General features: G+C 36.1%; 2 protein-coding genes and 1 long non-coding RNA gene across 3 annotated transcripts; 1 reads left to right on the forward strand and 2 right to left on the reverse strand.

The window, feature by feature from the left end:
* Positions 1 to 222: 222 nt before the first annotated feature.
* Positions 223 to 2,407, reverse strand: LOC139781595 (solute carrier family 35 member E1 homolog). Its single transcript, XM_071720428.1, has 3 exons — positions 1,693 to 2,407; positions 1,229 to 1,437; positions 223 to 1,147 (listed from the first exon to the last, which is right to left on the reverse strand). The coding sequence occupies exons 1-3, from the start codon at positions 2,018 to 2,020 to the stop codon at positions 641 to 643; spliced, it is 1,044 nt and encodes a 347-aa protein (XP_071576529.1). The 5' UTR covers positions 2,021 to 2,407; the 3' UTR covers positions 223 to 640.
* Positions 2,408 to 3,745: 1,338 nt separating this feature from the next.
* On the reverse strand, positions 3,746 to 4,735 carry LOC139781610 (uncharacterized). Its single transcript, XR_011720596.1, has 2 exons — positions 4,594 to 4,735; positions 3,746 to 4,371 (listed from the first exon to the last, which is right to left on the reverse strand). It is a non-coding gene; the product is annotated as an uncharacterized lncRNA (long non-coding RNA).
* LOC139781606 (uncharacterized) lies at positions 4,351 to 8,875 on the forward strand. The gene is made up of 2 exons (XM_071720447.1): positions 4,351 to 4,889; positions 5,032 to 8,875. The coding sequence occupies exons 1-2, from the start codon at positions 4,863 to 4,865 to the stop codon at positions 8,551 to 8,553; spliced, it is 3,549 nt and encodes a 1,182-aa protein (XP_071576548.1). The 5' UTR covers positions 4,351 to 4,862; the 3' UTR covers positions 8,554 to 8,875.
* Positions 8,876 to 12,822: the final 3,947 nt, after the last annotated feature.

Here is a 12,822-nt window from a genome sequence, read left to right on the forward strand (position 1 = left end):
AGTTATTTTGTATTTTATATCAAGATATATCAATATATATATACTCGCCGATAGACTTGACCCGAAGACTTTATTACCTCATTTGGTAAAACTTCTGTTTTACCTCTAACGAGCACACCTTGTTTTCCTTCCACCATGATTTGTGTGATTTGTATGATAATCTATAATACGTAAAAAGATTAGAGAGAAGAAAAAGAGAATCAAAAGGATTATAAAAAAGTATTATAAAAAAGTATTATAAATTTATTTAAAACATTGTTAATGTCTCATAAAAAATATATATTATAAAATATTTATTGCTCGCATTATATTTCCTCTGTAAAATTTTTACTTAAAACATTTTTTTCAAACACGTTTAACTTTTGATATCATATTTAGATGTTCCGATACTTTTGCAGAATACAAAACAATTCCTCCCGTGCGCATGCACGTGTGTTAAATACGCGCGCACATATGCGCACATATATAATAATGTTAAAAGTAATTCATCATCATACGAGTCCCTTCCTCGTATTTGGTCGATATTACTATCGTAATAATTTGTAATAGTGCGTGATAATTTGTAAAAATTAATTTACACTTACAGATTCAGATTCAGAAAACTCACATAAATTTGTCAGAATGAAATTATCAATTGAGACTAGACCGCATATAATTGATGTCTACCGGCAAATCCATTTACCATAAAGGAACTGCTATTACCGTTCTGTGCGGCATTATATTTTGGAAGAATCGTTTGGTTCTGCTTCTCTATTCGCTGATCGTACTTAGCCTTATTGTAACATAATACCCCTAAGATGGCCATGGTCATACCAAATATATTAAGCCAAGTAACTGGATTGCCAAGTACGAGTAATGTTACTGCTATCACAAATATGCGCTTGCTAGCGCTTGCCACTGCGTATGTTAGAGGGGTCACAATTGACAATACGGAAAACGCAATAATGTTTTGAAACCAATTAAGTATACCATCTAGAAATAATAACCCTAATATATAATAGCTTATATCTATGGACGGTCTTATAATCGATTCGTACATCAAGCTGCGTAAATCGTACACAATCCAAATTGGTAAGAACATGAATAGAGCTAGACGGCCGAGTATATGCAGTAGCCGCAAGTGATGTATTCCTGTGTCATGTAGCACCTGCAGGCCAAAAATTGCAAGATTTAAAAAGAAATATGAGGTATAAACATGAGACAGAATCTTTTCGTCCATACCAATTACCTTTTTTGAGTAAATATTTTGCAAGGAAAACGCCATAGTGGATGTTAAGGCGCTTATCAAGCCGATCATGTTGAAACTAAGCTCCGTCAGTGTGGCCACGGCTACGCCGCCGACTATCGGCACAAGGCTCAAATACACTTTCCACGTTTGCTGCTCCCGAAGTATTATTCTTGATAGAGCCACCGTGAAAAGAGGCATTGTAGCCTTCACTGGGACAGAGCCAAATTTCGGTTAATATATAACTAAAACCTGTATAGTATATATTTTCAATTAATAGTCTCAAACTCTTTTGGCCGGTAGTGTATTATGACAAGTGATATGAGTGGTATGATGTGACGTACATACGTGCATGCGTGCGTATATAGTACATATGCATATATAAGGATACACGATGTATGCATACGACCTGACATACTGACTAGAGTGCCAAGAGGCCAAAAGCAATGTATGGTATATAAGCATACCAGTGTGAGCGTAAGAGACGGGTACTTTCCAAATGCTGACGTGGCTGAACACGTTCGCGACACACTTGCCCAGGGCTAAGGGTACGATGAGCCGCATGTAGTAGCTCCACGTTATGTTGGACGCGTACTTCCTTACGCCCCACAAATTGAAGAATGGGCTAGAGTAGACGGTGATCGAGGTCAATTGTACCATGGTCACCGTAAGCGGATATGGGAATTCCGATAGCAACATCTTGCCGACGACATTGCTGCTGCTGGACACCACGTACCATAGGAGGCACAGAAATAACACCGTAATAACCTCGCGGTTATTTCGTCTATCGTCCATGACGGCTCGCGTGACAGCGCGGTATCAAAATTCAACTCCCAGTTCCCCAGTAAATTTGTCACTTTTCACGCATATATATGTGATATATGCAATGCACACAATTAAACAGCCGGATTCACTCCGCGTCCATATAGTCTTCTGACAGCGTTTGAATGAGTGTCGACTGTCGACAGTAGTTGACAGTAGTGTCGAATCGAGAAGAGACGAAAGACCGAATGCGGCGGACGCACGAGTCTCGGCAAATCTAAGGGCCGGTCTACAATGGGTGTTGTAAAGGCTGGCGTTCCATGAAGCGGATAACGCGTAAACGGAACGAGCGTATCACCAATCAGGGGACCGTTTCGCCTGCCTACATATAAGACAAAACAAGGTCTGTTATTGTACGGCTAGGGTTTTCAACTTTTCACGCGAACCGAGGTTCACCCCTACCCACCCCCGCCTATATGTGTACTGTCTGTACACAGATATCAGTAAATTACTTCCCTTAGCACTGAGTTATGAACAACAAAAATTTTTAAAATCTAACCCACCCATACAACAATTGGTTTGGGTTTTTTTGATTATATACATAAAAATGTATTATTAATTTCCAATTGTATTTTTTCTTTATTTCCTCGAAATTCGGTAATTTTTCAAAATAATTACCTCTACGAAATGGGTTGAGTTAGGTTGATTTTTTTCGGGGTGGGGGTGTAGGGGGAGGCGTTCAATTTACACATAAATAGATGGGTAAAGCAGTTAAGAATACATTATTATGTAAAACATACGTGGTATATAAAAATTACATATAATTTGTGAAAATTCTTTTGTTAATAACTTTTAACTTTTAACTTTTGTTAATAAACAACGAGCAATGCTTAAAACTTTTTGATAATTACTTAGGGCCATGTCCTTGACAATATATATCAAGGTCAAAGTCATTGGTGCTGGGTCCGTTATTATGCACTTTTACCAAAAACGTTTACAAAGATCTATTGAAATATCAAAAGTTTTGTTCTTGCGATTTATCTGTAATTATGTGACACATGTTGTCCACCAAAAATTACCTTATTCTTTTATATGTAAATGTACATTTGTGCAATATAAGTTAATATAATTAAGAAATATAATTTCTCTTTAACATTATTATTACCTTTCAAAACTTTGTATTGTATTAAAATTATTAAATTGTATTGTATTATACTAATGTAAAATAAATAAACTAATTAAATAAATCTTCGTTAATATACAGGGAGATTATTGGGATTGCCAGTGTCTAAAATAAACGGTTATATTTTCCTTCCTTGATTTCGGCGGTAATTTAACTGACTAGGGTCCAGTACTTTAGACAGTAAGTTTCATTTGAGTCGTTGTCCAAGCCAGTTTACAAGTATCAGAATGAACGCGCTAAGCATAGAAGAAAAAGTGTTTTTTATCGAGTGCTTTTGCAGAGACAAAACCTATAAGTAATATACTGAGCTAGGCATATCGTGGATTCCGTAGTAAATACGGATATGAAAAGTTTCAAGCAAAACTATACTCAGAAGATATGTTTTTGATACTTTTTACTCCCCTCCCCCTCGTCCCTGAAATCGTACCATAGAATTTAATCGTAATTTTACTTTTTATAAAAAATAATGCAAGAATTTATACTTTTCTAATTATTTCTTAAATTATTCTTATTATTATTTTTTTTATATGTATAAATGTATGAACAGAGGTTTATACACAAGAAAAAGAAAAAAATATATATATATATATATTCATATGCATTTTTATATACAATTTTTTTATTGAAAAAATAATACGTTTATTACGTGTATTAAATTTCACGTAATTTTCGTGTCGTTGACATAAATGTGGTGAACTGTTTCTGCAATACATTCACTCTTACATTTATTTTCTACATCCTGCACAGTTCCAGTTTATCCAGTTATTTCATTGTGATTTATGCACGCAATTTCTTTAAATTTAAACAATTTCGATTGATCGTTAGTCAAAGTTTTTTTTTTTTAGAATAACTCATTATTTCTATTCTCAATTAATAATTTCTTTAGAAAAATATATGTATTCTAATTTAACTGACAATGAGACATTACTTCACCATCTTTTCCTTGCATTATCATCGTATAATATGTGAAAATAAATGAAAAAAGCAAGTTTAAAACATCGCCAAACAATGGGGCAACTAACTTTTATAGTACAGTCCTGAGAATGATGCATCGCTGAGTTTAACACGATGAGCATTCCACGCGGCATATGTTGAAACACAAGGCGCATGCGTCTCTCATCAGGGAGCTATCTCTTCTAGTCGCTCGTCGCTCCTTCGCCGTCTTTACGTTCTACAGGGTACAGTACGGCTGAGTACAGTCCTATAACGAATTCGAACACATTGTCAATCGATTACTTCGTGAATCATCCATTCGGAGTGAGTAAATTAGAGGAAACACGGGCCGCGGTGCAAAGTTCGCAGAAGAGACCTTTACACGAAACGTTGTGCAATTGATTGGAATTTGACATTGGAATTTTAACTTAAATTACGTCGATTGCGGTCGGAACATATGTGAGATTACGAACGATAATCAGTTACGTACCGTATTTTACGGCCGAAGGCAAAACTGCCTTTGTGCGGCTGGCGAAAAGCGGCCTTTCGTTTTCCGTCACTCATTTTGCCTCGTTCTATTGTTTCTCGCATCGAATCGTGTACTTATTCCGGAACTGCAAATTCGCGGTAGCTGCGTTACATTCTCCACAGGAAAATTCTTCGAGGCGTTCGCCTGAGCATCGATCTCATACCACATTTGACTTTCGGCTGATCGAACAAAATCAACAAGATCGTGGTTTGGATTCGCTCCAAGCAACAATGACAATTTCAGTTGGATCTGATAACGTAAGAGGATAAAAGCAAAGACTTACTTACATACGCTACTTAAAGAATATACATACATATAGAATATTTTCGTTTTGTTTTCGCTTATTTATCTTTAAACGTCACGATGGACTATAACGAGGTACCTGCTCGCGACTTACAGATGCCTTATCTACGGGCGATTCAAAAGATACCGGGTGATACCGCTGGTGAAAAATTGAGTTGGATCGGAAGATTGACTTTACACCAGACCAGCGAAAGTCTTGAACAATTTCCACCAGAATTGCTGCCTATACTGCGCGTAGAAACTGCTGTCAAGAAGAAGATGCACGAGGATATAACGTCGGCGCTCAAGTGTGAAGATTCAACGATAATAAATCGGGCTTTTAAAGCTTCCTGGTTCTTCGATGGCAGCCACAAGAAGATCGTCGACGTTTCATATTTCTGCGAACGTCTCTTCCCCTACGTTTCCGTGAATACAAGGACGCGTATTGTGCTTACACTCGCACATCGATTATCTGGCAAGGATCCAATTTTCGCGCAACAAATGTTCACAGCAGTGTCATCTATTTACGGTATTCAAATCGCTTACCCGTTGATCACGGCTTGCGATGAAGCTTTTGCTTATAAAACGATCATAGAGAAGGAACTCGTGCTGCCAGTAGAAATTGCTAAAAAGATCTTCCGCAAAAATCCGGATTTTATAGTGCGTTTTCTCAAATTATTGAAACCCCGCGAACTAAACGCGACTGAGCGTACTCCTTTCGCGATCGGCATCGATAGATATAAGTCTTTCCTGCCTAAATTAATAAAGAAGCGACTGGAAGCTTTCGTAGTACTGTGCGAGATACATGAGACAGATCCGCCGAATATCGTTTTGAGTAACACGTGTGCCGAAATATTTTTGAAAAAAGCTCAGAAATATTTGACAAAGAAACCGCTTTTATACATCCGCATCTTACCACCCAAAAAGATCAACGAGGATTTAATGGAAAGCATATTTCTAGGTCTATTGCCCGCAGAAATTTCTTCCTTCGATACAGATAGCGTGCTCGATTACTTAAAGCATTACCCACGTGATAAAAAATACGATTTGCTTTGTAAATCCTACAAAAATAAATATCATGCTGATCTTCTTGACGAGACGAAAAACGTGACGCCTGCTTTATTACAGTTATTACCTGCAGAGGAGCGGATCAAACATGCTAAAATCAACATCGAAAAGCAGAACTTATTATCAGAGGAGATTCATTATGAATATACGATGGATTACAAGAGAGCTTGGGTTTGTTATTTACCTGTTAACGAAGCTATACCGGTTATCAAGGAAAAAATAAATAAAACTGCAAGTGAATCAAATAGAGTTTGCCTTATTTTACAAATGATTTACGTTTGTAAGGTTAATGAGAATGACGATGCGTTGTCCAATACTTTGACATATTTCTTAAATAGACATAAAAACGAAAACTCTTGGCTATTCGAACGAGTGTTCGATGAATTCTTGCAAATATACGATGTACCGCATTTAAGCGAAAAGCAGATCTCTCTTGTACTGGACATTGTCCGATTATATTATGTAAAAAATGAATTCGCACCGAAAGAAATACTCTCAGCTATAATACATTTCAAACTTATACGCAATATGCCAATTGAGGAGTTGATCAACATGCTTCTAGGAGATAATCGATGGTACGTAAACTTCAACATACTCGAAGAATATCCACAATATGAGAGACAATGCCTCGTAACTTTTGCAAATGCCATTCAAAAAAGGTCTTTCAAAAAGCTTGATGAAAAAATATACAACCTTTGCAGCTACGTTGCAGCGATATATGATTTCAACGATAGATGTAAAAAATCGCGCATCAAGATAAAAGAAATGACAATTAGAGATTATCCTTGGCTAATGGATGCTATTCGCGAAGCAATACGTTCCGAAGAAGATACCTGGAATGTAAAAGACATATTGCAGAAGAATGAGTTAGAACTGTACCGTAATTGGTTCCCAGAAAACATCGCAAATGTAACATCAGGCGCGGCGCTCGCTTTATTAAATCGAGATTTACAAAATATACTGAAGCATTGGGAAAAATATTTAGCTGACTGCACGAAGAACTGCCATATTAAACGTGTACAACGCTTCGTCAAGGCCACGCGTTGGTATAAAGACTTACCCATTAAATTTGCTGATCGTTGCATGAATTATATCTACGATAAAAATACAGACGAAATATCGTCTAGTGTAGTTATCCTGGCCATTCTACTTCACGGTGATGTGGCGACAAAACTAATCGATTCTCTCACACCTACGGAAACAACGATAGATACTAGTGATCCGAACGCCAAGGATAATTACAAGATCGTGCGGAATTTACCATTGAGCATGAGACTTTCCAATCCACCAGTACCTCTCGATCTCGTAGTTAGATTGTGCGAAGGAGATTACTTATCAATAGCTCTAATGACACTAACGAACGTAAGTAGGCGGACTTCTTTGCCGAAAGTGATATCAATCACACAAAAGTTAATGAGTATGCGCGTGAGCACGCGAAAACATGGGATTAGGCTGATGTATTTAGTAGCTTCGATGCATCAACTTACAGATTTTCTCCAGAAAACATGGGCGATCGAGAATCATCATTCGGTACGACAAGTTTTGTTCAAGGCTTTCCAGAATTTCTTCCTTACAAAGCCAAGTCCCGAAACTTGGTCCCTATATTGTCAAGCTATGTCGACGTTGAATCTTAAGGATGAAGATTTGCTTTCGGAAATAGAGTTATTTCCTGAGATCCCCAACGAATACATCGCGAAATACCTCGAGCTATGGCTTAAAACGATAGACAATCTTCAAGGACTGGATGCCCAAAAAAAAAACAAATACATTGTCAATTACTTGGCAACGATCACCGCATCCGTTTTCAACCTGTTACCCGAAGAATTTTCTGAGAATATACTTCGAAGATTTTTATTCCACATCGATACTAATGTGTCCGAGGCAGCGAGACGATTTACGATAGCGTATATTTTATCAGAGGATAAGGATAAACATGCAACACGCATCAAAGTATTTGCCGATGTCTTTCACAACGCAGTGACCACTTATTGGAACGTGCCACATCCTAAAAAATTACGCTTCCATCCAATCAACAAAGCTGTGCGTTTATTTGTGGATGATTTCACTGTTAGCTACGTTGATAAGTCTTGCCTCAATAAGTCTATTAATCCAAAGATCATCGATAATATGCAAACGATATTTTTATCTGTCTTATCACCTAGGCAGGAAGCAAGGTCTTATTTGCTATTGGTGTACGCGAAGAAGTTACAAGAATGCATATCGACCAAGACTTCCTTTGGCCTAAGACTCGGTCAACAGTTGCACGAATTAACCGATGTCTTCTCGTCGTTATTAGTTTCGTTTATGGCCGAGGTTCTCAAATACTTTCTAAGCCGCGTATATAAACATTCCGACTTGGAAGAAGTCAAACTTAGTGTCATAGAAGGCCTCGTTGAAGCTGGTAATACGGATTCCTGTTTTATAGCTGTGACAATGTTACCGTCGACAATCCAGACGAAACACGTGGCAAGATATGATCGACTCATCGAAAAATTCCGAGAAATGGAGGAGCCTACTATCACCATTTTATACGATCATTTAAACGAAACGGATTTGAAAACTATTGATTAAATGAATCGAAGGAACGAACGAATGATTTTTATATACGTATCTTCCGTGATAATATTTTACTATGATCAAGAGACCCGACCCGTAGTGTTTCGCGCCAAGTACACGCGCAGCGCCAGACCGCCGTGACTCTTTTACGCGAACACACGAGTTGCAAGTGTCGCCCGAGATTTTGAGATCTCAATATAATATTAACGCCTTATTGATATAATTGGTGATTGAATTGTAAATGTACCTTTAATGTTAAAGTGAAACTATAATTAATGTTCGTTTTTTTTAAAATAGAATAATCATTAAATTTTTATTAAAATATTCTTTTCTATTATTTTGGTGATATACGCCTAAAGTTTTTTCTTTCTCTTGGCAAACGATTAATTTCAAATGTTTCTCGAGGAAATAAGTGCATATTATATAAAAGTTGTTTTAGTTCGCCTTGTGTAAGGCGGATATAATAAATATATATATATTTTTAGATTTTTATAGCGATTGTATATGACTAAAAGCAATACGAGTTATACATTAAAGATCTTTTTAAGCAGTTTAAATAAATATCGTATTGCACAGCGTGTATCCACATTTGCCTCAATTATATTATATATTATTTAATATGCATCAATACATTATTTATTATTATTATTAGTATATTTTTAAAGCAATCAAACAAATGGTGGATGCATTCTTTGTAGAGTACGATGAGACTTTTTTTTGACAAATAATCCTCTAACATCTTCCCTAAAAAGTATTTTTATAAAATATACGATTTAAGGATTTCAAAAGCAGTAGAAAGTAGTAGAAGCTTTTCTATTCTAAAATATGCAGTCCTGAAACTGATTTCAAATAAATTCGTACAATATTTATGTGTCCCTGTTCGCATCAATATACATATAATATTTATCGTTAGGTAAATATATCGATGTAAAGTATTTTATCTTTATTAAAAATAAAATTATCAAATTTTTGTAAAATCTTCAGAATCGGCATTCTGATTAATTCGCTTTTTGGAGTGCTAATTTTATTGTCCGCGTACCGGCCACCGTGTGGTAATCGTTCGTTTCATTCAAGATTTAGGAGAGGTAAGCAACATCTCGAAAATCCCTTATCCCTTACCTTTATGATACAATAATATAATAGTTTGATTGAGACTCGAGAAGAGCGAGCGGAGATATGAGAATGTGTGATGTTTCGGGATCGCTGTTGTCCAACTACATACTTTGCTACTTGCAAACAACTTTTATTCGTTCGTAAGTATAAAGTTTAGGAATTAACATTGAAAAAAATTTGATAAAAAAATATACATATTTATAATTACAAAACCATTATTATTTGCCTTTTATTTTAGTTCTTGTTTCTTACAATATGCATTGTTCTGAAAAACTTTGATTAATAAACTAAGAGTCTATGTATTCGCAAAGGCAGATTTCTTACATTAAGGATTACTGATCCGTTTGGGTATGAACGTTTTTTGATTCCACGGGTGTTTTCTCTTCTCCCTATAGGAATGGATCAATCCCCGCTTGCAGGGATACTTATTGTACCTTGCACGCACGCACTGCATGGTGATGAAGTGGATACCGCCTAACGAACAGAGCAGGATGGGTGCTTTTATCTATGCCGGTAAGCTCATTCAATACGATTTCTTCCTTCTTTATGTAAGCGATTTATCGCGTATACCAATCAAGTTGAGAGCTTGTTCGCCGCGCAAAAATCTTCCTCTCTGTTTCTGGAGCATTTCGAGTCTGCATCGAGTCGCTACTGTGCGCGCGCTTCTTGCTGCGGCGAGATTTGTAGATTATAAACTGTGAATCTTTTCAATATCTTGAATTTATATCTTCTTTTTTAACCATTTACTCCCACAAGCTTTTTTTGTTGATAAAAAGGAAAAGAGCATGATTGGACACCTCTAATGACGATCACTAATCACATTTTCTTGTATGTTTCTCTCTTCCCATCAATAGGCACACAGTTCGCCACGATAATGCCATTGAACATTTTATTGGCCAATTGGCAATTAGGCAATTGGCCATGTATTTTCCACGTGTTGGGCCTTATCAGTAGCCTTATCTGGTGTATTTCTCATATGGGTCTGTGAGGATTCCGACCAATCATAATCTACAGATCTCTCTAAAATAGCGCTGGCATTTCCGTGAGTTTCTCTCGCATTTCTTCGCTGTTAATTAACCGAATATTTATATCAATTTATCACATTAATCAAATTATTTATCTCTGTAATCTATCGCCTCTTATAATAATAGTCAATAGATCTCTTTTAATAGCAAAAAGCTGGGAAAACTAATATGCTTTCTTCTTTTAGTCATCGCCTTCCGTGTCATGGAAGTCCATATATTGGAACTTTGCTACCATTTTTGGCTATCTTGATGACGTACATGGGTCAGAATTATGGATACGAAAAGTTGACGATTCAACTTCTATAACATTTATGAAACGGATTCTTCATTTCAGTATCTAGAAAGTGCAGAGTATATAATATATAAATATTATTGATAAGAGAGAGTGATATATATATATTTAAATTGGAGGGAAAGGAATTTTTCCACAGTTTCTCGCGTCACGAAACTAATCGTCGTTTATCTGTATTTCAGAGAATGGTATCTATTCGGCACTTCCATACTTTGCCATGTGGCTCTTTTCTATTTTTCTCTTACATCGCCTATTGGATAATCTTTTTGGGAAAATTTACTCACACTGTAATTCGCAAGATCGTTAACAGCATCAGCTAGTTTGCACCGAGCGGGTTTAGCATTGATTGTTGCTTTGTATATCGCGTATACGATAATGCCTGATTGACAGTAACCATTATTACATTGGGAGTCGGTCTGAATGGCGCTATTTATTCCGGTTTTAAAGTAAATCACCTCGACATCTCTCAGAGGTTTGCTGGGATCTTAATGTTTTCACAAATTGCATGTATATCGCCAACCTCGCTAGACTTCTCGCGTCGATTATCGTTGGAGAAGTTATTGCTAAATCGGTAAATTTATATGTATAATAATTTAGTATACAATCTATATGATGCTATTTATTTTCAACCATCGCAAGCAAAATGGAAGATCGTGTTTATGGTCTGTGCTAGTAATTATATCTTTCGTGCGACATTGTATCCAATTTTCTGGTCAAAGGCAAGCGTGAGACAATTTAATCCAAATAAGGATGACAAGAATGAGAATAATCAACTGGAGGGTGTAAGAATCGTGAATGAGAGTTAACATTGACATTGAATATCGATAAGAATTAGTAATGATGCGAGAAAATTGACGCACCGATGATTGTTTAATATTTTTATTAATTTTTCGGCAAATTGAGGTTCGTGGCAAATATTTATAAATTAGATTTTCACAATTTCTAAAGCATGTTTAATACATTGTGATACATATACGGACTGTTTAAATAATGGCAACATATTTCACAATGTGTTATTAGAGCTGGTCTACAACCTTGCTTTAAAGGGTATTTAATCTCTAAGCCGTAAGAAATTGACCAATCACAATCGAGTATTCTCCTCACATTCCATTGTGATAGGGTCAATTTCTTACGGCTTAGAGCTTAAATACCCTTTAAAGCAAGGTTGTAGACCAGCACTTAGGTTTTTGCGATTAATATCTAATATTTAAAATTTTGTTTGGATCTATAAATACTTCATTTTCCATAGAAAGAGGTATGGCTGCTTCGGAGGATCACGTTCGTTAGTTGTCTCAATATTTTTTTATTCTTTAATTAATTCATTTAGATCTATTAATTTATCTGTTAACGCTGATGTTGCCCTTCCATCAGTTTCTTTACAATTGGATCAAAATAGAATGTTTTTGAGAGGTTATATTGCAAATTAATAACCCCGGAAAAAAGAATTAGATCTGCCGAGATATGACCAGATCTGGTTCATCAGATCTGGCCAGATCTGAACAGATATAACTAGATCTGACCAGATATAATTTGATCTGCTGAGAAATAATTATTTACCGAATGTATCCAGAGTGGGTCTATTCTGTAACTCTTAACGACAGTTTCGTTATCGTTATACTTGCGTTGCGCAGTAATTATGCATAGTAAAAAAGCTGCGCAACGACAATATAACGATAACGAAACTGTCGTTAAGATATAATTAAAAATTATGAAGGGATGTAAAATGCTATAAAACCATAAATATATCGATTCAATTCAAAATTGTGTGCCACTTTATTATAAGCGTGGACTTCGATAAAACTGATATAAGTTGTACCATCCCGGGAAAAAAAATCTCTTATAATGTGTCTTATA

Source organism: Temnothorax nylanderi, unplaced genomic scaffold (genome assembly GCF_030848795.1).
Source record: "Temnothorax nylanderi isolate EJ_2023f unplaced genomic scaffold, tnyl_v1.0 TNYL_tig0348_pilon, whole genome shotgun sequence".
In the NCBI taxonomy this organism is placed as follows: domain Eukaryota; kingdom Metazoa; phylum Arthropoda; class Insecta; order Hymenoptera; family Formicidae; genus Temnothorax; species Temnothorax nylanderi.

Excerpts from the sequence above, each read along its gene's own strand:
- LOC139781595 (XM_071720428.1), bottom strand. The coding sequence starts at position 2,020 with ATGGACGATAGACGAAATAACCGCGAGGTTATTACGGTGTTATTTCTG. Across the intron at positions 1,438-1,692 it reads CGTCTCTTACGCTCACACTG|TGAAGGCTACAATGCCTCTT; the intron begins GTATGCTTATAT and ends GCTCTGTCCCAG. Across the intron at positions 1,148-1,228 it reads AAAATATTTACTCAAAAAAG|GTGCTACATGACACAGGAAT; the intron begins GTAATTGGTATG and ends TTTGGCCTGCAG.
- LOC139781606 (XM_071720447.1), top strand. The coding sequence starts at position 4,863 with ATGACAATTTCAGTTGGATCTGATAAC. Across the intron at positions 4,890-5,031 it reads TTTCAGTTGGATCTGATAAC|ATGCCTTATCTACGGGCGAT; the intron begins GTAAGAGGATAA and ends CGCGACTTACAG.